The sequence below is a fragment of the Pan paniscus genome, chromosome 9 (assembly GCF_029289425.2).
Source record: "Pan paniscus chromosome 9, NHGRI_mPanPan1-v2.0_pri, whole genome shotgun sequence".
In the NCBI taxonomy this organism is placed as follows: Eukaryota; Metazoa; Chordata; class Mammalia; order Primates; family Hominidae; genus Pan; species Pan paniscus.
The window spans coordinates 68,882,772-68,905,022 of NC_073258.2; the positions used below are offsets into that span (position 1 = coordinate 68,882,772).

A 22,251-nucleotide genomic window follows, 5' to 3' on the forward strand; every position below is an offset into this window, starting at 1 on the left:
ACTTTTGAACCAACCTAATATTATAGAGACAGGGTTTCACCATCTTACCTAGGTTGGTTTCGAACTCCTAAGCTCAAGTGATCCACCCACCTCGGCCTCCCAAAGCGTGGTGATTATAGGCATGAGCCACCATGCCCGCCCCTCCCCACCAATATATTTTTAAAACTAGTTGAGTATGGGCCAAGAGTTGTGGGATCTGTGTCACCACCAATCCCGCCTCTAAGCTGCTGGGCGGGTAATATGGGAAAACAGTAATTGTAGCAGGACTCCAGTGGCAGAAGCCATGCGGATAAACTACAAAAAGCAGAAGGGACACTGGGGATGCTGACATCTCCATTGGTTGAGATTACCCTTAAGGTATTGAGCAACTGTGGCCAGGTCCAGGAAGGGCAAAAAACAAACAAACAAACAAACAAAAAAACAAAAAGGCAACACAAGACAAGAAGCCACCGAGTCTCTTGGCTACAACCAGCCAGTACACAAGAAACAGTTCACTGCGGCCGGGCATGGTGGCTCATGTCTGTAATCCCAGCACTTTGGGAGGCTGAGGCGGGAGGATCACCTGAGGTCAGGAGTTCAAGACCAGCGTGGCCAACATGGCTAACCCTGTCTCTACTAAAAATACAAAAAATTAGCCAGGCATGGTGGTGGGCACTTGTAATCCCAACTACTCGGGAGGCTGAGGCAGGAGAATTGCTTCAACCCAGGAAGCGAAGGTTGTAAGCTGATATCGCGCCATTGCACTCTAGCCTGTGCGACAAGAGCAAAACTCTTTCTTGAAAAAAACAAAAAACAAAAAAACAAAACAGTTCACTGGAGATGATCAGCCATAAGTAAGATCCCTAGGGACCCCACTGCCCGGCCAAAGGGCCTCCCGCCCTTGAGAACACAACAGTGTGCATATTGTAAACAAGAGGGCCATTGGGTACTAGAGTGTCCTAACTGTCCCCAGTGGGTAGGGAAAGAAACTTCCCCGTCAATCAGCCCACCAGATGCTACAGTTTGCTAATAGTGACCAGAAGTGATGGGACTTGGGGACTCCTCTATGATCTAGGAACCCCTAGATCGGGTAACAATTGCTGTGGGAGAGACTCACGGGTTTTCTAACTGACACTAGAGCCAAATTTTTGCCTGTCTCCTTTCTACCGTGTTCTTCCTAAAATTTAGGAAAGGGCTTCTGCTGTATGGGAGAGATAAATTTTAGCTAAAATTGTTAGTTGGACGGAGACAGAGTTGGAACTGTCTTTTAAGTAGTGAATTTTACCTGACCCATGGCTAAACCTTTAAAAGTTAAAGCTATAGGATCGTTATTTGTATCTGGTAGTATGTACACGTCCGGTTATATTTGGCTATGGTACCGAATTGGCTTATAAAGAAATGAGTACTCATAAACTAAGCAAATAAGACCAAGTGCTTTTCAAGTTCACATGACAGTAATCTTTTGGTGAATGGAACTAGTCTAAAATTGTTGGTTTGATGGGAATGGTGTGCCTTCTGAAATGTAACTTAAAGGTTCTTACTTTTATTTTTTTTTTTGAGACGGAGTCTCGCTCTGTCGCCCAGGCTGGAGTGCAGTGGCGTGATCTCAGCTCACTGCAAGCTCTGCCTCCCGGGTTCACGCCATTCTCCTTCCTCAGCCTCCGGAGTAGCTGGGACTACAGGCGCCTGCCACCACGCCCGGCTAATTTTTTGTATTTTTTTTTTTTTTAGTAGAGATGGGGTTTCACCGTGTTAGCCAGGATGGTCTTGATCTCCTGACCTCGTGATCTGCCCACCTCGGCCTCCTAAAGTGCTGGGATTACAGGCGTGAGCCACCGCATCCGACCTTAAAGGTTCTTACTTTTATGATAGTTGCCTGACATGCAGCTATATAAAGGTAATTAACAGATAAATAATTTGAAATGATGACTAGCTTTGTCTAATATATCAGTTCTCATAAGTAATCCTGGTAAACTGCTAAAAATAAATAAAGTATGTAAAGGTAAATGGGATAAGTATCTATCGGCTTTTTAATGTAATTTGAAATCCTCTATTAGGTAATGGATACTCATTAACTATGTGAGTTATTTCCAAATAAGACAAAAACTGGAACAAATTGCTGACCATAAGTATGTTTGCCCTGGGTCTCTTAAATTTAATATGAAGACTAAATATGTTTGGGCCTATAAATATGTATAAAAATTATGCTATAGGAAAGCATGTTTTTCTAACAATTACAAAATGGCTCTTCCCCATAAAATACCAATATGTGATAGGAAGTTCAAGATTTTGTGCTTCCTATGTTTTCAACAAAATTTAGGGGAACTGGATGGGCACTGTGGCTCATGCCTGTAATTCCAGCACTTTGGGAAGCTGAAGCAGGAGGATCGTTTGAGATCAGGAGGTTCAGACCAGCCTGGGCAACATAGTGAAACTCTGTCTCTACTGAAAAACAAAAAAGAAAAAATTAGCCAGGGGTGGTGGCACATGCCTACTGTAGTCCCAGCTACTCAGGAGGCTGAGGTGGGAGGATCACTTGAGCCAGGGAGGTCAAGGCTCCAGTAAGCCAAAATCAATGCCACTGCACTCCAGCCTGGGTGATGGAGCACGACCTTGTTTCAAAAAAAGAAAAAAGATAATTAAAAACAAAAATTTAAGAGTACTAAGGGTTTTTAAAAATCCTAATATACAATTCTATATAGGAAGTGTGCCAAAAGTAAGGAGCACTTAATAAGAAAACAGTAAGAAAGGTATACAATATATTCTTCATTGAGAAAAAAAGTAATTTGTCTAATTTAGCAGTTATTTAAAGGGAGTTTTAAAATACGGATTTAGGAAAGAAATAGAAAAAAGATTAAAAGGAACCAGTAAGTAGATGAGACAGAGATGTAAAGAAAATTACAGATGTGAAGCAATGAGAGTAATTTTGTATAGGAAAGAAACTTGTGTGTTCAATCTCTGTCTTAGACTAAAATGACTAGACATTTAAGAAAGAGGAAGTACAGGGCAAGTCCAAGCATGCCACAGCTGTCTGAGTAAGTCATGATAAGGCTTGTGAATGGGAACTTATGATGGAAATGTTGGGTGTGATTAAATTGGCTGTAATTAAATGAAATGATTTGTAATAGTTTTTTTTTTTTTTTTTGAGATGGAGTCTGGCTGTCTCGCTCATTTGCTGAGGCTGGAGTGCAGTGGTTCGATCTTGCCACACTGCAACTTGCATCTCCTGGCTTCAAGTGAGTCTCCTGCCTCAGCCTCCTGAGTAGCTGGGATTACAGGCGTGCACTACCATGCCTGGCTAATTTTCGTATATTCAGTAGAGATGGGGTTTCACCATGTTGGCCGGGCTGGTCTTGAACTCCTGACTTCAGGTGATCCTGGCCTCCCAACGTGCTGGGATTACAGGCATGAGCCACCATGCCTGGCCTGTAACAGTTTTTCTAGAGAATGAATTTGAATGTTAAAACACATGACACATAACTTACAATTTTGGTCCCCTGTGTTAAAACAACAGTGGTTTCGGCTGAGCGCAGTGGCTCATGCCTATAATCCAGGCACTTTGGGAGGCCGAGGCAGGTGGATCATGAGGTCAGGAGATTGAGACCAACCTGGCTAACATGGTGAAACCCCGTCTCTACTAAAAATACAAAAAATTACCCAGGCTTGGGGGCGCGCACCTGCAGTCCCAGCTACTCAGGAGGCTGAGGCAGGAGAATGGCGTGAACCCAGGAGACGGAGCTTGCAGTGAGCCGAGATCACACCACTGCACTTCAGCTTGGGTGACAGAACGAGACTCCATCTTAAAAACAAACAAACAAAAAACAGCAGTTTCTTAAGACATTAATTCACTCTTAGTAAAGTTCCAAGAGGTTTTGATATTTATTTCTAAAACCTGCTTCGTTAATAGCCATTCTCTGAATGACAAATTAGTTTCTGTTTCTGTCATAATCCTTCTTAAGATCAGTCTAATTTCTTTGGTTTCAGGTTTATCTCAAAGGTCTAGAAAAGCAGTTTTATGCCAGTATAAACTGATTCTGTGTTCTTGGTTTTTCTTAATGTGTCTGAGTTGTTTCATGTAACCAGGACTTCCCATGGTATTACTAATGTATTCCCCTGCTCACCAGCCTAGGAAACACAGATTGCTTAGGGAGACTGAGCTTTAAAGTGTTAAGGTTTTTCCATGCATGTAACTTTTCGTGTTGCTTTTGAATTCTTTTGATTGTCACTGTGGTTAAACGAGTAACTATTATTCGGCAGTGATCTCTGATTCTGTTGAAGGAAGCCATTTGAACTTTTTGACATCCTCTTTGGCAGAATTCCCCAGGATCCAAATCCTAAATTAAGCCATCTGGCCTAAAATCAACTTTGAGATTCTACCAAAAGGGCCCCCTGGAACAAGCCTCAAAGGTTTTGTCTCTGATCTTTTGGAGATATTAAATGATCAGGCTTACTTGGTAAATAATACGGGAAGCATTGTCAAATAGAAACGGTGTTTAACTTCCTTTAAGTAATGTTTGTGTAAGTGTGTCACTAACACATGGGAAAAGGTTTGAGATTCCTAAAACTCTGATATGCCAAGATACGTGTCATGACTATGATGATTGTGTCACATGGTTGTATGCCACAGAAATGCTGAAATTTCTGGCCGGGCGTGGTGGCTCACATCTGTAATCCCAGCACTTTGGGAGGCCTAGGCGGGTGGATCACGAGGTTAGGAGATTGAGACCATCCTGGCTAACACGGTGAAACCCTGTCTTTACTAAAAATATAAAAAATTAGCCGGGCATGGTGGTGGGCACCTGTAGTCCCAGCTACTCGGTAGGCTGAGACAGGAGAATGGTGTGAACCTGGGAGGCGGAGCTTGCAGTGAGCTGAGATCGCGCCACTGCACTCCAGCCTGGGTGACAGAGTGAGACTCCGTCTCAAAAAGAAAAAGTAAAAAAAAAGAAATGCTGAAATTTCCTGTCAATTGTAAATTGTCATCAGATCTCTGACTGGCTGCTCTGGGCTTTTGTCACCCACAGTTAATTTTTATTTTTCAGTTCTATTTCAGTTTATTTTCACTCACTCTATTGCCCAGGCTGGAGTACAGTGGCGTGATCACAGCTCACTTCAGCCTTAACCTCCCAGGCTCAAGTGATCCTCCCACCTCAGCCTCCTGAGTAGCTGGGACTACAGGGGTGCTCCACTGTGCCCAGCTAATTGTCTTTATTTTTTTATAGGGACAAGGTCTCATTATGTTGCCCAGGCTGGTCTCAAACTCCTGAGCTCAAGTGATTCTCCCGTCTTGGCTTCCCAAAATGCTGGGATTATAGGCGTGAGCCACCATGCCCTGCCACCCACAGTTGTTTTAAATTCTTCTCTGGAAGCATTCACAATTGGCTATGGTCCAAAATTGCTAATTAAGATTGAGCAAAACTGGCCAGGTGCAGTGGCTCACGCTTGTTGTAGGGTCCAGCCCTACAGGATATGTGGGTTTTTTCTCTTCATGTGTGGAGATGAGAGGTGGTAGAAATAAATACACAAGACAAAGAGATAGAAGAAAACACAGCTGGGCCCAGGGGACCACTACCACCAAGGTGTGGAGACTGGTAGTGGCCCCAAATGCCTGACTGCACTGTTATTTATTGGATACAAGGTAAAAGGGGCAGGGTAAGGAGTGTGAGTCATCTCCAATGATTGATAAAGTCACGCGAGTGACGTGTCCACCAGACAGGGGGCCTTTCCCTTTAGGTAGCCAAGGCGGAGAGACAGAGGACAGCTTACATCATTATTTCTTCTATGCTCTTCTCAGAAAGATCAAAGACTTTAATACTTTCACTAATTCTGCTACTGCTATCTAGAAGGCAGAGCCAGGTGTACAGAGCATAACATGAACGTGAAACAGGAGCGTGACCGCTGAAGCACAGCATCACAGGGAGACAGGCCACCAGATGGCCGTAGGTGGGCCTGACTGATGTCAGGCCTTCCACAAGAGGTGGTGGAGCAGAGTCTTCTCTAACTCCCCCAGGAAAAGGGAGACTCCCTTTCCCAGTCTGCTAAGTAACGGGTGCCTTCCCCAGGCACTGATGCTACGCCTGGACCAAGGTCCGCTAGGTAATGGGTGCCTTCCCAGGTGCTGGTGTTACCACTAGACCAGGGAGCCCTCTAGTGGCCCTGTCCAGGCATAACAGAGGGCTCACACTCATCTGGTCACTTCTCACTGTGCCCCTTCAGCTCCTATCTCTGTATGGCCTGGTTTTTCCTAGGTTATAATTATAGAACAAAGATTATTATAATATTGGAATAAAGAGTGATGCTACAAACTAATGATTAATGATACTCATATACAATCATATCTATAATCTATTTCTAGTATAACTATTCTTATTCTATATATTTTCTTTATTATACTGGGACAGCTTGTGCCCTCAGTCTCTTGCCTTGGCACCTGGGTGGCTTGTCGCCCACGCCTGTAATCTCAGCACTTGGGGAGGCCGAGGTGGATGGATCACTTGAGGCCAGGAGTTTGAGACCAGCCTGGCCAACAAGGTGAAACCCCGCCTCTACTAAAAATACAAAAAAATTAGCCTGGTGTGGTGGCGGGCACCTGTAATCCGAGCTACTCAGGAGGCTGAGGCAGGAGAATCGCTTGAACATGGGAGGTGGAGGTTGCAGTGACCCAAGATTGCACCACTGCCCTCCAGCCTGGGTGATGGAGCGAGACTCTGTCTTAAAAATAAATAAATAAAAAGATTGAGCAAAACAAAAATAATTACATGAAATTAAGTAATTGATATGAATAATGTTTTTATGACTTAAATGTGAGACTATCACCTCATTTTGTTTTGCAGATTCAAGGAAGTTTTCTGTCATAACCTGCCTATAGTTTGTGAGGACTAAACTCTGATTTTTTTGTTCTTATTTTGCTCAAATTCCTCCCTAAGGGACCTGGGGAGTCACACCCTACAAACCATAAAGTCTCATCAGAGAGGCTTTAATTTTAACCCTATAGCGTGGTCTGCTTTCTGACCTGACTCTGGCATAACCTCACATAACAAATAAGAGAAGAAATCAAAATACTTTAACCCCAAATATATTTCCTTGCCATATCTTGAAACTGCCCTGCAAAGTTGTCTCCTGTGGAAAAAATCTACATTCTGTAGAGAATCCCATTTTCCCTTTTTTCTAACTTCTTTCCAGATCCAGGAGATAATCACCTAAGAACCAGGCACCCTTTTATGTTAGATAAGAAACACTTTAGGCCAGTGCAGTGGCTCACACCTGTAATCCCAGCTCTTTGGGTGGCCGAGGCATGTGGATCACTTGAGGTCAGGAGTTCAAGACCAGACTGGCCAACGTGATGAAACCCTGTCTCTACGAAAATACAAAAATTTGCCAGGCGTTGTGGTGCGCGCCTGTAATCCCAGCTGCTCAGGAGGCTGAGGCAGGAGAATCACTTGAATGCAGGAGGTAGAGGTTGCAGTGAGCTGAGATCACTCCACTGCACTCTAGCCTGGGCAACAGAGCAAGACCCCATCTCAGAAAAAAAAGAAAAAGAAAAAGAAAGATTTTACAGCCTGCTATCTGAGAGCTTCCTCTGCACAATAAAACTTGGTCTCCACAATCCTTCATCTTAACATGAACATTTCCTTTCTGTTGATCCCAGGTCTTCAGATAAACTCAACCAATAGTCAACCAGGAAAATTTTAAATTTAGCTATAGCCTGGAAGCCCCTGCTTTGAGTTGTCCCATCTTTCTGGACCAAACCAACATATATCTTGCACGTATTGATTGATGCGTCACGTCTCCCTAAAATGTATAAATCTAAGCTGTGACCTGACAGTCTTGGGTACGTGTTCTCAGGATCTCCTAAGGGCTTTGTCACGGGCCATGGTCATTCATCTATGGCTCAGAATAAGTCTCTTAAATATTGTACAGAGTTTGACTCTTTTGATCGACATTTGCGATAATTTTGATGAAGTGTCTTTTGTGAACAAAGGTGGAAGTTATTCACTTTTTCTCCCTACTTGATTCCTACAAAATTCAGAAACTATTCATGAACATTCTTATTTATATATAGTAAAACAAACAAACAAAAACCCTGCTCTCAGGGCTGGGCGCAGTGGCTCATGCCTGTAATCCCAGCAGTTTCAGAGGCCAAGGCGGGAGGATCACCTGAGGTCAGAATTTCAAGACCAGCCTGGCCAACATGGTGAAACCTCATCTCTACTAAAATAGAACAAATTAGCTGGGCATGGTGGCGGGCACCTGTAATCCCAGCTACTAGGGAGGCTGAGGCAGGAGAATCACTTGAACCCGGGAGGCAGAGGTTGCAGTGAGCCGAGGTTGTGCCTCTGTACTTCAGCCTGGGCTACAGAGTGAGATGCCACCTCAAAAAATAAAAAAACAAAAACGAAAACCAAACCCTGGTCCCTGTAAGCAGGACACAATTAGAAACATCGATTGTATTACTAAGGTTTGGACTGAAATACCATTTTTAAGAAATGTGGGCTGGGAATGGTGGCTCACACCTGTAATCCCAGCATTCTGGGAGGCCGAGGTAGACTGCTTGAGCCCAGGAGTTCAAGAGCAGCCTGGGCAACATAGTTCTAAATCTGAGATTTCCTTTATGATCAAAGATGGGTGGGAACCCCATTCTGCAAGATAAGTGTCAACCTCAGAGAGACAGGCTCTCCAGAACAGATGAATTTATTTGGGAAGAGCAGAGGATTCCTATCTGGGCTATGAGTGCTTGGAAGGATCCCAGGCATACACAGAGGGCCACAGCCAAGGGGAAGCTTTTAAAGGACAGAAGTCCATGTAAGCAGCTTTTAAACAAGGTTTGTAAGTCACAAGCTGATCGCAGGAGTTGGCGATGGTTTTCTGGTGGAGACGGCCGTGGTAGGTAAGCATCTGCAGCTCATCTGGAATACTACAGTCTTGAGGACGTGCTTTCCATACGCCCTGCGTCTGGTCTACATGCAGGAGTGTCTTGTGATAAATCCTGTTACGGGCATGTGTGTGTGAGGGCTTCTATGTGGCCCCCCGACTCCATTTTATTAGAGTTTGGCATAAGTGACTCCATTTTGGTTCCAGCAACTTTCACATAAGGAAACTGAGGCTCAGAGAAGTCAAGGGACTTGCCCCCAGGTCCCACTAACACTGTGCGGTGGAGTGATGCAAACCCCAGTTTTCCCAGTGGATGGAGCTGCTGTGGGTGAGTGCAGGGTGCGGTGTGAACCAGAGGGGTGGTGCAGAGACCAGTGTGGGATGTGAGAGGATCCCTGGGGGAGGCAGTGCTGGTGCAGTTGGGATGGGGCAGAGGTGGAAGTGCGCGTGTGCCTAGAGGGGAGAGCAAAGGCCTGGAGGGCTCCACGCTCTCAACCGTTCAGGGCTGATGCCCCTAAGAAGGCAGGGCACTGTATTTTCCAGGGTGACACTGCCCCTGTGACTGGGCCTGGCCAACCCTGACCGAGAGGGCAAAGGGCTGGAATTGGGGAGGGTGGGGTGAGTGAGGACACTTGGCATGTTCTGCGGCCTCTTGGCCTCTCTCGAGCAGCGTCCCCCAGATAGAAGCAAGACCTTGCTTTGCAGCCCTGGCAGGCAGGATGCAGTCATGTGACAGCTCCAGCAACCTGAGGCTGGGGGAGCCTGCGGTCTGGAGGAACAATGTGAGTTGGGAGCATAAGCCCCTCATGGCTAGACTCAGGTTTCTCTGTGTGACCCGTTGGAGGCGGGTGGGACGCTCACAGTAGGCTGCAGCTCTGGGAGCCCATGCCCCAGCGTAACAGCTGCTGGTTCCAGTCGGTATAGGGTGGGTAGCGGATCTCCTTTAATTTCTCCAGGCCGGAGGGGGCGAGCAGGCAGGTGCGGTGGTGGGAGAAGGTGTCGAAGGTGAACTTGCCGTGGTACCGGCCCATCCCACTGTGGCCTGTGTGGGCACAGAGAACAAGGGCCTGAGGCCAGGCAGCCCATGGAGCCCCAGCAGCAGCCCACTGCCCTGGCCAGGGCACACAGCTGCCAGGGAGCTCAGAGAGAGCCAGGCCACTCACAGAGCCATTTTACAGATAGGGAAACTGAGGCCTTGAGAGGCCCAGGGTGTGGATCAAGGTTGAACAGTGAGTGAAGGGACTTCCTGGGTCTGGGGTACCAAAGCCAAGCTTCCCTAGGGGTGGAAATGGGCAGGGACCCACCGACTCCCCCGAATGGCACGGACGGCAGAGATATGTAGGTGAAGCCCTCATTGCCTCCAAAGCTGCCACTGCTGGTCCGCTCCAGCATCTGGTTCACAACCTGCCAGGGAGTGAGAAGGTGGGTGTTGGGCTCCAGTCATGGGAAGAGGGCTTGAGCCCCGCACATTCCACAGCGGAGGTGAGCCTCATCCTCACCTGCCCCTCCACCCTCTAACGGGCAATAATCTCTGCTCTAAGCATCTTCTGGGGACAGCACCCTCTCAGTGATGGTCGGGGTGCCATGGGGGTGATTACTACCATGGCGCAAAGACCAGGAAGCCCTGCAGGATCGTGGGGAGCCAGCAGCCTTGAGTCGCGACGGTGAGGTTAGGATGCTGCAGTGCGGTATGCGGGCCCCAAAGCGACCCGCTGGGCTCTATCAGGCCCCCGCTCTGCTCTGTCCCTGACCTCCATTCCGGGCCTCTGCTTGCCCGTGCAGAACCTTTGCACAGTCCAAGTGCAGGCTGCTCTGGCCAGGACAGAGGATGGACCCGCTAAGTGTCTGGTGGGTTTGGACCCTGTCTTCTCTGCCAGGCATCCTTGCGCCGGATGCAGTGGTACCAGGTGGCCTAGATATAGTCACCCTTGAGGCATCTGCTGCTCTAAAGCCTTGCTGGGAAGGGCTGTGAAAGGAAAGGTGCCAGTCTGTGCCCCTTTCAGCCCCTCCATTGCCCCCAACCCGGCCGCACCCCCACCTGGCTGCTGTTGGAGAAGGCGTACAGGGCCAGGGGCTTCTCCCGCCGGTTGATGAACTCGATGGCCTCGTCCACGCTCTGCACGTTCACGATGGGCAGGATGGGCCCAAAGATCTCCTCCTGCATCACAGGCTCTGTCTCCTGCACGTCCACCAGCACCGTGGGGGCTGCGGGCACCAGAGACGGCTCAGCCCTGGGGCCACAGTGAGGACCGCCCCCAGGGGTGGGGTAGAGGTGGGGACAGCGGCATGGGCCAGGGCTCCAGGCCAGGATCCCAAGGTCTGACTTCCCAGCGCTTCAGGCTTTGGAGTGTTTAGGGAAGAAAGTTTCCCCACAGCCCCCCAGAAGGGACCCTAGGGCTTCCCCAGCCTGCTCAGGGCCTGTGGGGCACAGAGAATCCCTCGACCTTGGTCTCACAGTCAGGGGTGATGGGATCTTAGAACCTTGGAGTTCATGAGGCAGCAGCGTCCCAGAATGTTGGAGCTGCAGTGTCCCATGAGCTGCTGAGTCATACGGCCCAGGAGACTGGGGGCTCAGGATGGGGCCGTCAGAGTTTAGAACCTGGGGATCATGGGCTTGGAGAATCAGAGGTTACGGCCTTTCAGGACAGCCGGTGGTGGGATGGGAGTTCATCTTAGCACGCTGGGCCCTGGAGCCCTGGAATCTGAGCTCAGTGAATCCAGGGCTGAGGGACCAGAGTTTGGCCTCATGGGGCCACAGGCTCAGAAGCACAGAGACGGAATCGTGGCACCAGAGCCATGGCTCAAGGCCGGGCTCTGATGGTGGGGCCGGGTTTCAGGTGCGAGTCCAGACTCGTGGCCCAGCCGTGGGCCCTCCAATGAGAAAGGGTCTTGGCCCAGGTGGGCTGTGGTAGGGGCAGCAGGACTCACCGATGTAGCGATCGCTCTCGTTGCTCTGGCCCCCAATGGCCACGCGGCCGCAGCCCAGCAATGTCCGCAGCCGCTGGAACTGTTTCTGGTTGATGATGCGGCCCAGGTTTGGGGAGCTCTGGGGGTCGTCGCCATAGAAACGGGTGATGGTGCTCTGCAGGGCGGGCAGCAGCCTCTCCTGCATCTCAGGGCTGCACAGGACGTAGTCGGGGGCCACGCAGGTCTGGCCGGCGTTGAAGTAGCGGAACCAGGCCACTCGGTTGGCCACGGTCTGGGGGTCGCAGTTGTCGTCCACGTAGCAGGGGTTCTTGCCCCCCAGCTCCAGGGTGACAGGCGTCAGGTGCTTGGTGGCAGCAGTCATAACAATCTTGCCCACACGAGGGCTCCCTGGGCGTGGAAGGAAACCAGAGTGGCCAGTCAGTGACCTGGACCAGGCAGGATGGCCCAGCCCAGAGCCTGCTCCTCCCTGGAGAGGTGTTGGAGTCGGCGGGCTTCCTAGGGACATGGTGAGGAGACCCCATCCTCAACTGGCCTTGACCACACACTCCAGGCACCTGACTCTTTCCCGCTTTCTTCATAGAAAGTCCTGGCCCGCTTCACCCTTCTCCTGGCCGGTCTGGCTCACCCACTGGGACCTGCCTCCAGCCTGGCCACTCCTGGATCCAATTGCTGCAGTGTGCCCAGGGCGTGGCCTATGCAGGCAGATGGCCTCTGTGCCAGCTCCAGCTCCCCACGTGCCCCCACTGCTGGCCCCAGCCTCCTCCCTCCACAACCCTCCCACACTCTCTCCTGATGATCCCCTCCACCTACTCTGGGACCCTGGCCTGGCCCCCTCACCCGTGAAGAAGATGTAGTCCAACTTGTGCTCTAGCAGCTGCCCTGTCTCCTGGGGTCCGCCCAGCACCATGGCAAAGCAGCTCTGCAAGGCGGAATGAGCGGCTCAGGGGCAGGCTCGGGGGCCAGCCGGGCCTCCTCAGCCCACAGGGGTGATGTATGGGGACGTCGGGCACTGCTGGGGCAGGGCCACCCTCACCTGGTCCAGGTACTGGGGTAGCACCTCAGCCAGGACCTTCTCTGTGCCCTGGCTGATTTCTGATGGCTTCAGCACCATGCAATTCCCTGCAGGGGCAGATGGGGACGTCGTTGGGGGAGCCCAGGGTCCCCATGCCCAACCAGGGGCTGGGCTCAGAGGGCATGTGAGGCCCAGGGTGCCTCAGAGCAGGATTCCAGGGGCCTCTTTGGGAGGGGCTACTGGGCGGGGAGAGCATGGGGTTCGGAACGCCCTCCTCACCTGCGGCGAGGGCGCCCACCAGGGGCACCAGGGTCAGGTTCAGTGGGTAGTTCCAGGGTGCGATGATGAGGACCAGGCCAAAGGGTTCCTTCCGGATGAAGACCGAGTCCAGCTTCATGAACTGAGGCACAGGGTAGACGGTGAGGCCCTGCCAAGGGCCACACCAAAGCCCACCCACTGCACACTTGGGGCCTCAGCTCCCTGTGCGATGGAATCCCAGGAGAGACGAGAAAATCAGTGACTCGCCCGGGGCCTCAGGGGCAGAAGGGGGCCTGGGCCAGAGCTGCCCGGTGCCCTGCCCTGCCCTCCTGCCGCCTGCCAGCAGGGCTCACCAGGTTCGTGGACCGTGGTTCATCCTTCATCCAGGCCTGCAGGTTCTTGAGAGCGTAGTCAACCTCGTTCTGGCAAAGGATGAGCTCAGATATGTCTGCCTCAAAAGCTGGCTGTGGTGGAGGTGGAATTCAGAGTGGTCAGGCCCAGACCTGGGCCAGGAGGGGTCTAGAATTTGAGGAGGGCACACGCAGGCACCACCACCACTGGACATATAAATACAGCTCCTATGGGAGGCACTGCCGTCCCCTGGGAACTGCGCATGGCTGCAATTCTGATCTGTGACTTCCTGGCTGTGTGGCCTTGGGCAAGCGATGTTAACCCCTGAGTGCCTCAGTTTCCTCATCTGCAACATAGGGACAGCCATGGAGCCTGCATCACAGGGTGGCTGTGAGTGTTCAGGAGTGAAGGTCAGGTGCCTGCCACACTCCACATGCCAGGGAGGGGATCTGTTAAACAAACAGGAGTGAAACTAGGGACATAGCCAGTCACTAGGGGGCACGGGCCCTCCTGAAAGAGGACAGGGATGCTGCTCCAGCCCCTGCCCGGGCCCACTCTCCACGGCCCACCTTATGCAGGTCCTGGGCCAGCACGTCGCGCAGAAGCTGCTTGTTTTCTTGAAGGAAGCGGCCCAGGCCCTGGAGCTGCGCAGCCCGGAACTCGGCCGGCCGCGTGCGCCCTGAGTTGAAGGCCTCACGCAGCCGCCGCAGCGTGTCCTCGAAGGGGTCCATCCTGCCGGATGGGGTGGCTTGAACTGGGTGGCCAGGGCTGCCCCTCCTTCACGGGCACCCTCCAGCCACCCCAGGGTCTGCACACCCTTGCCCCACCTGCACCCATGGGGGCTCACAGACACCCCACCTCATACACACACAGACCCACTCGAACGACCCCACGGGGCTGGGGCTGCCTGCACCACCCCCAACTCACCTGCCTTCCAGGTGTGCCCATGAGGGAGGGCCCTGGGCTTGACCTCCCCCACTCCAGGGAGGGGATCCCCCTCCTGGACGCCCGCCCTGGAAGCCCAACACACACACCTCGGGTGACCCTGCTGCCCACCATCCCAGCTCTTCCCTGCACTTCCCCTCCTTGCGCAGACACACACCCACCCACGCTGGCACCTTGCCACCCCTACACCCAGACCACTCAGATGGAACAGAGCTCTCCCCTGGGCCTCCCTCCCTTCTGGGACTAAACGAGGGACTCGGAGGGTTCTTTGCTTCAGAGATCACAGAGCTTTGAGGTCGCAGATGGGGAAACTGAAGCCATAGGCATGCCCTAGCGCTGAGGAGGGTTTGGCACCTGCTCTGGGGAGGGGGTGGCACTCTGCTGGTCGTAGAAGGAAGCAGAAGCAGAGGAGAGAGCTCCGGGGCTGGTATGGGTGGGGACAGGTGCAGGTGGGGGTAGGTTGGCAGAGCTGAGACTGCCCCAGGGCATGAGCCCCTCTGGGCTTTAGCCTGAGGGCCCAAGGGAACCCCGGTGGGGTCTGGAGAGGAGGAAGGATCAGGACCCTGGGGGTGGGGGAAGGGGCTCAGGGGGACACTCAAGAGGATTGCCAGGCACCTAGCAACGGGATTCCGAGCATCCCAGCCCAGGGGCTCAAGAATGGTGCACAAATCCTGTGTCTTTGTGTATCCGTGTGTCTGTGTGTGTCTTTGTGTATCCGTGTGTCTGTGTGTGTCTTTGTGTCTGTGTGTCTTTGTATAACTTTGTGTCTTTGTGTGTCTATGTGTGTGTGTATGGCTGTCTGTCTTTGTGTGTGTATGGGTGTCTGTGTGTGTCTGTGTATGTATGGGTACTGTGTGTCTTTGTGTGTATGGGTGTCTGTGTGTGTCTGTGTATGTATGGGTGCTGTGTGTCTTTGTGTGTATGGGTGTCTGTGTGTGTCTGTGTATGTATGGGTGCTGTGTGTCTTTGTGTGTATGGGTGTCTGTGTGTGTATGGGTGCTGTGTGTCTGTATGTGTATGGGAGTCTGTGTGTATGGGTGTGTGTATGTGTGTATGGGTGTCTGTGTCTCTGCGTGTATGGGTGTCTGTGTGTCTTCGCGTGTCCGTGTGTCTTTGTGTGTCTGTGTGTCTTTGTGTGGGTGTCTGTGTTTCTTTGTGTGTCTGTGTGTCTTTGTGGTCTGTGCATCTTCATGTGTATGGCTATGTGTGTGTCTGTGTCTTTGTGTGCCTTTCTGTGTATGGGTGTCTGTGTGTGTCTGTCTGTGTGTGTATGGGTGTCTGTGTGTGTCTGTCTGTGTGTGTATGGATGTCTGTGTGTGTGTATGGGTGTTTGTGTATGGATGTCTGTGTGTCTGTGTCTGTATGGGTGTCTGTGTATGTATCGGTGTCTGTGTGTCTATGGGTGTCTGTGTATGTATCGGTGTCTGTGTGTCTATGGGTGTCTGTGTGTCTGTGTGTCTGTGTGTGTATGGGTGCTGTGTCCATGTGTGTCTGTGTATGGGTGCTGTATGTGTATGGGTGTGTGTGTCCATGTGTGTCTGTGTGTGTATGGATGTCTGTGTGTGTATGGGTGTTTGTGTATGGATGTCTGTGTGTCTGCGTGTGTATGGGTGTCTGTGTATGTATCAGTGCCTGTGTGTCTATGGGTGTCTGTGTGTCTGTGTGTCTGTGTGTGTATGGGTGCTGTGTCCATGTGTGTCTGTGTATGGGTGCTGTATGTATATGGGTGTGTGTGTCCATGTGTGTCTATGTGTGTATGGGTGTCTGTATGTGTATGGGTGTGTGTGTCCATGTGTGTCTATGTGTGTATGGGTGTCTGTATGTGTATGGGTGTCTGTGTGTGTATGGGTGTCTGTGTGTGTGTATGGGTGTCTGTGTGTGTACGGGTGTCTGTGTCCACGTGTGTCTGTGTGTGTATGGGTGTCTGTGTGTATGGGTGTGTGTGTCCACGTGTGTCTGTGTGTGTATGGGTGTCTGTATGCATATGGGTGTGTGTGTCCACGTGTGTCTGTGTGTGTATGGGTGTCTGTATGTGTATGGGTGTGTGTGTCCACGTGTGTCTGTGTGTGTATGGGTGTCTGTGTGTATGGATGTCTGTGTGTGTATGGGTGTTTGTGTATGGATGTCTGTGTGTCTGCGTGTGTATGGGTGTCTGTGTATGTGTCAGTGCCTGTGTGTCTATGGGTGTCTGTGTGTCTGTGTGTCTGTGTGTGTATGGGTGCTGTGTCCATGTGTGTCTGTGTATGGGTGCTGTATGTGTATGGGTGTGTGTGTCCATGTGTGTCTATGTGCGTATGGGTGTCTGTGTGCGTACGGGTGTCTGTGTGTGTATGGGTGTCTGTGTGTGTGTATGGGTGTCTGTGTGCGTACGGGTGTGTGTGCCCACGTGTGTCTGTGTGTGTGTATGGGTGTCTGTGTGCGTACGGGTGTGTGTGCCCACGTGTGTCTGTGTGTGTGTATGGGTGTCTGTGTGCGTACGGGTGTGTGTGCCCACGTGTGTCTGTGTGTGTGTATGGGTGTCTGTGTGCGTACGGGTGTGTGTGCCCACGTGTGTCTGTGTGTGTGTATGGGTGTCTGTGTGCGTACGGGTGTGTGTGCCCACGTGTGTCTGTGTGTGTGTATGGGTGTCTGTGTGCGTACGGGTGTGTGTGCCCACGTGTGTCTGTGTGTGTGTATGGGTGTCTGTGTGCGTACGGGTGTGTGTGCCCACGTGTGTCTGTGTGTGTGTATGGGTGTCTGTGTGCGTACGGGTGTGTGTGCCCACGTGTGTCTGTGTGTGTGTATGGGTGTCTGTGTGCGTACGGGTGTGTGTGCCCACGTGTGTCTGTGTGTGTGTATGGGTGTCTGTGTGCGTACGGGTGTGTGTGCCCACGTGTGTCTGTGTGTGTGTATGGGTGTCTGTGTGCGTACGGGTGTGTGTGCCCACGTGTGTCTGTGTGTGTGTATGGGTGTCTGTGTGCGTACGGGTGTGTGTGCCCACGTGTGTCTGTGTGTGTGTATGGGTGTCTGTGTGCGTACGGGTGTGTGTGCCCACGTGTGTCTGTGTGTGTGTATGGGTGTCTGTGTGCGTACGGGTGTGTGTGCCCACGTGTGTCTGTGTGTGTGTATGGGTGTCTGTGTGCGTACGGGTGTGTGTGCCCACGTGTGTCTGTGTGTGTGTATGGGTGTCTGTGTGCGTACGGGTGTGTGTGCCCACGTGTGTCTGTGTGTGTATGGGTGTCTGTGTGCGTACGGGTGTGTGTGCCCACGTGTGTCTGTGTGTGTATGGGTGTCTGTGTGCGTACGGGTGTGTGTGTCCACGTGTGTCTGTGTGTGTATGGGTGTCTGTGTGCGTACGGGTGTGTGTCCACGTGTGCCTGTGTGTGTATGGGTGTCTGTGTGCGTATGGGTGTGTGTGTCCACGTGTGTCTGTGTGTGTATGGGTGTCTGTGTGTGTATGGGTGTCTGTGTGTGTGTATGGGTGTCTGTGTGTGTATGGGTGTCTGTGTCCACGTGTGTCTGTGTGTGTATGGGTGTCTGTGTGTGTATGGGTGTGTGTGTCCACGTGTGTCTGTGTGTGTATGGGTGTCTGTATGCATATGGGTGTGTGTGTCCATGTGTGTCTGTGTGTGTATGGGTGTCTGTGTCCATGTGTGTCGTGTGTGTGTCTGCGTGTGGACTTGGGTAATCTCGGCCCTCAGCTGCAGGTCACAGGGCCGTGCCCAGGGCTGCTGCCTCAGACCCGCATTGCTGAGGGCAGTGGGGGTGGGTGGTGAGCAGGGCCTTGGCATCCCCAGTGAGTGTCCTGGAGGCCAGTGGTCCCATCTGCACTTGCACCGCACCAGGCATTCTTGTCATATGTGATGCAGGGACAGTGCTCGCCCGTGGACAGAGCCAGCTGAACCAATGGCAGAAGTCCGTGTCTTGTGAATGACAAGATGAGGAGAGCAGCCCCTGCCCGGCTCAGGTCCCAGCTGAAGAATGTGAGGAGACAGGAAGCCATGCTGGGCACCTTCCCGGCCACACCTGCAGATGCCGCCTCCCTCCCCTGGGCAGCGTGATCACATTCCTGGCACAGGACCCCCACACTCAGTGTGCGGCCCCCCCGCATGAGGGCCTGGAGGAGGACGCAGCATACAGGGCTCTGCAAATATTCATCTACTGTCTTTGCTCAAGCCCTTGGGCTAGAACCTGGGTGGGGGCTGGGCCCTTCTCTGGTAGCGGGCAGTATTGGCCTGGAGCGCTTCCAGGTCCCAGGTTCCAGGGCCCTGACCCAAAGCTCTGCCTGGCATGCGAGCATCAGCAGCCTCCACCCGGCGCTCAAGCAGCTCCTGGCCACATCAGCTCAGCTCTAACCTCTTCCATGGCTCCCTGGTGCCTTTGGAGGGATGACCGCCTCCGGCCTGAATCAAGACCCGGATTGGAGGAGTCTGGGATGAGCTATGGCACACAGGTGTCCTGATGTTCATCCCAGGAACCTGGCCTCAGCGTGGTCACAGCTTTCCCAGGTGAGGCAGGTGGGGCAGAGGAACCCCTGCCCTTTCTGGGCAGTCATCGCCTGTCCTCACATGTGCACATCTGGTGCTCGGTGAAATAATCACGGAGCCGGCAGCATCTGCCTGACGGATGAGGAAACAGACGGGGGCTGGAGCTGGACCCGAGCCCTGCCTCTCATGCAAGGTGCTTTCTTGTCTCGCCCACCTGCTGCAGGGCAGGGGTCCGGGCGCTTGCTGGGGCAGGGCTGACTGGTGTGAAAGGAAAATATCTTGGACCCCCAAAATCAGTAAGCTAAAAGGAAAATTCAAGCTGGAAACTGATCAGGGCCAACCTGCCTCCCCCACTTTTTTTTTTTTTTTTTGGAACGGAGTTTCGCTCTTGTTGCCCAGGCTGGAGTGCAATGGGGTGATCTCAGCTCACCGCAACCTCTGCCTCCCAGGTTCAAGTAATTCTTCTGCCTCAACCTCCCGAGTAGCTGGGATTACAGGCATGCACCACCACGCCCAAATAATTTTGTATTTTTAGTAGAGATGGGGTTTCTCCATGTTGAGGCTGGTCTTGAACTCCTGACCGCAGGTGATCCGCCCACCTTGGCCTCCCAAAGTGCTGGGATTACAGGCATGAGCCACCGTGCGGGCCCCTGCCTCCCATTTTATTCACAGCCACCCCTCTGCCCACAGAGATAGATGCACATTCTGATTGCCTCCTTTGGAAAGGCTCATCAGAAACTCAAAAGAATGCAGTCTCTCACCTACCTGTGACCTGGAAGCTGCCCCAACCCTCACCCCCACCCCCTGCTTCAAGCTGTCCCTGCCTTTCTGGATGGAACCGATGTACTTCATATATATATATATATATATATATATATATATATATATATATATATGTATGTATTGTGTGTGTGTGTGTATATATATATATATTTATTTTTTATTTTTTTTATTTTTTTATTTTTGAGACAGACTTTCTCTCTTGTTGCCCAGGCCGGAGTGCAGTGGCGGGATCTCAGCTCACTGCAATCTCCATCTCCCGGATTCAAGCGATTCTCCTGCCTCAGCCTCCCGAATAGCTGAATAGCTGGGATTATAGGTGCCTGCCACCATGCCCGGCTAATTTTGTATTTTTAGCAGAGACGGGGTTTCACCATGTTGGTCAGGCTGGTCTCAAACTCCCGACCTCAGGTGATCCCCGCCTTGGCCTCCCAAAGTGCTAGGATTACAGGCGTGAGCCACCGTGCCCGGCCTTCTTACATATATTGATTGCTGTCTCCTGTCTCCCTAAAGTGTGTAAACCAAGCTGTGTCCCGACCACCTTGGGCACATGCCGTCAGGACATCCCCAGGCTGTGTCACAGGTGCACATCCTCAACCTTGGCAAAATTAACTTTTTTTTTTTTTTAAGATGGAGTCTCATTCTGTCACCCAGGCTGGAGTGCAACTGGCATGATCTCGGCTCACTGCAACCTCTGCCTCCCAGGTTCAAATGATTCTCCTGCCTCAGCCTCCCGAGTAGCTGGTATTATAGGCATGCACCCCCATGCCCAGCTAATTTTTATAATTTTTAGTAGGGACAGGATTTCACCATGTTGGCCAGGCTGGTTTCAAACTCCTGTCCTCAAGTGATGCACCTGCCTCAGCCTCCTAAAGTGCTGGGATTACAGGCATGAGTCACCACGCCTGGCCACAAAATGAACTTTCTTTCTTTCTTTTCTTTTCTTTTTTTTTTTTTTTTTTGAGACGGAGTCTCACTCTGTTGCCCAGGCTGGAGTGCGGTGGCGCGATCTCAGCTCACTGCAAACTCCGCCTCCCGGGTTCACGTCATTCTCCTGCCTCAGCCTCCCGAGTAGCTGGGACTACAGGTGCCCACCACCACACCCAGCTTATTTTTTGTGTTTTTAGTAGAGACGGGGTTTCACCGTGCTAGCAAGGATGGTCTCGATCTCCTGACATCGTGATCCGCCTGCCTCGGCCTCCCAAAGTGCTGGGATTACAGGCAAAATAAACTTTATAAATTAACTGAGACCCATCTCAGATTTTCTGGGTTTACACTGGGGACCCCTGGCTGCTCACCAGGCAGTTCCTGACTGGACCTGGGTCCCATAGGTGACCACCCCAGACTTGGCCAGCCCCTGTGGAGCTCACAGTCTACACACGGAACAATGACACCGGAAACAATATCATTACAAACATGATCGGTGGGCCAGGGCTTCTTCCAGAGGTGGCCAGAGACCCACCCCTGGCTCTGACTGCTGCGGGGAAGCCGTAGGGGAGGGCCTCTTGGAGGGCAGGTGATCTGGACAGAGGGACCAACGTGTGCAAAAGCCCTGTGGGGGCAGATGCTGAGAAATAAGACACACAGGAAGGTGGAGGCCTGATGGGACCTGTCATATGGAGAGGGGACTCATTCCCTTGGCAGTGGCCATGCCTGGTGCAGGGCCCAGAAAGAAGTCAGAGCTGGCATCTGGGGCCAGGTAGCTGGCATGCACATCTCATTTGAGCCTCACAGCTATTATTATTACCCAGTTGGAAGGACAGGGAAACCGAGGCTCCCAGAGACGACTTGATTTGCCCTCCTCACAGCCTCAGTGCGAGGAGGGAGGCCCCCCAGCCCCTCTCCTCACACCGGTCTTGTGACCATGTGCCAATGTGTGCCTCACGCCTTTCACTGTCTTCTCAACATCTTCCTGCAGCTTCCAGACTTTCTAAATGGGAATGTAGTATTTCTAGAACCAGAAACAAGCAATGCATGTTGCTTTTAACATCTGAAACCAAAGATCCGACTTTCGCTTCAACTGCCAAGAATCTCTCTGCTTCCAATCCCCGATTCTCCGGCACCTCCTGATCACAGCCCTGGTGCCCCTGACCGAATCCTTGTCTGTCCACAGAGCTGCCTTCTCCTCTAACCTGGGAGCTCCTCAAAGGGAGGACGGGGTCTGTCCCCACCCCTGGGGCTCCTGGGGAACAGGCTTCATTTCTGTGGCTGCTTCCCAGGAGCCTGCCAAAGGGCAAAGTGAGGCTCAGAAGACACCAGCACCCACCTCCCTGTCCTGAGCAAGCCCCGTACCCATGGCCCCTGCAGCCATAGGCCCCTTGGTGGGCTTGCCCCCTGACCCATGGGCCATGGGCACACATCCCCTTCCCTCCATGCCCCTGGTTCCCACCAGTGTCCTTTACCCTGAGCTCCCTCTGCCCGCCCCTCACCCCTGTGGCCCCACATACCCCAGCGTGGGCTCTGCCCCTGGGTCCTTCGCTGCACCTCCACTCCCTTTCTTGGACATGCTGCCTCCAGATGCGCAGGCTCTGCTCCTACCCCCAGGCCTCAGCCCTGCTCTGCTGACTGCGATCCTCCCAGGAGCCTGGCAGCTCCCAAACCAACTCCCGTGCCCACGCCTGGCAATGGGGTAATCAATGGGGTGATGCTCAGTGTTACCCA

General features: G+C 52.2%; 1 protein-coding gene across 4 annotated transcripts; it reads right to left on the reverse strand.

Moving 5' to 3' along the window:
* Positions 1 to 8,068: 8,068 nt before the first annotated feature.
* ALDH3B2 (aldehyde dehydrogenase 3 family member B2) lies at positions 8,069 to 22,225 on the reverse strand. Of its 4 annotated transcripts, XM_057299187.2 has the most exons (10): positions 22,038 to 22,225; positions 13,969 to 14,131; positions 13,402 to 13,512; positions 13,070 to 13,190; positions 12,812 to 12,897; positions 12,616 to 12,697; positions 11,779 to 12,165; positions 10,889 to 11,055; positions 10,155 to 10,254; positions 8,069 to 9,892 (listed from the first exon to the last, which is right to left on the reverse strand). In XM_057299187.2, exons 1-10 carry the CDS (start codon positions 22,094 to 22,096, stop codon positions 9,708 to 9,710), a joined length of 1,461 nt encoding a protein of 486 aa, XP_057155170.1. In that variant the 5' UTR covers positions 22,097 to 22,225; the 3' UTR covers positions 8,069 to 9,707. The 4 variants fall into 4 exon arrangements, with proteins under 4 accessions (XP_057155170.1, XP_008952423.1, XP_034789065.1 ...); XM_008954175.4 differs by lacking the exons at positions 13,402 to 13,512; positions 22,038 to 22,225 and having other exon boundaries at positions 13,969 to 14,130; XM_034933174.3 differs by lacking the exons at positions 12,616 to 12,697; positions 22,038 to 22,225 and having other exon boundaries at positions 11,779 to 11,896; positions 13,969 to 14,130.
* Positions 22,226 to 22,251: the final 26 nt, after the last annotated feature.

Excerpts from the sequence above, each read along its gene's own strand:
- ALDH3B2 (XM_057299187.2), bottom strand. The coding sequence starts at position 22,096 with ATGTCCAAGAAAGGGAGTGGAGGTGCAGCGAAGGACCCAGGGGCAGAG. Across the intron at positions 13,513-13,968 it reads TGGCCCAGGACCTGCATAAG|CCAGCTTTTGAGGCAGACAT; the intron begins GTGGGCCGTGGA and ends CCTCCACCACAG. Across the intron at positions 12,698-12,811 it reads TACCCCAGTACCTGGACCAG|AGCTGCTTTGCCATGGTGCT; the intron begins GTGAGGGTGGCC and ends TCCGCCTTGCAG.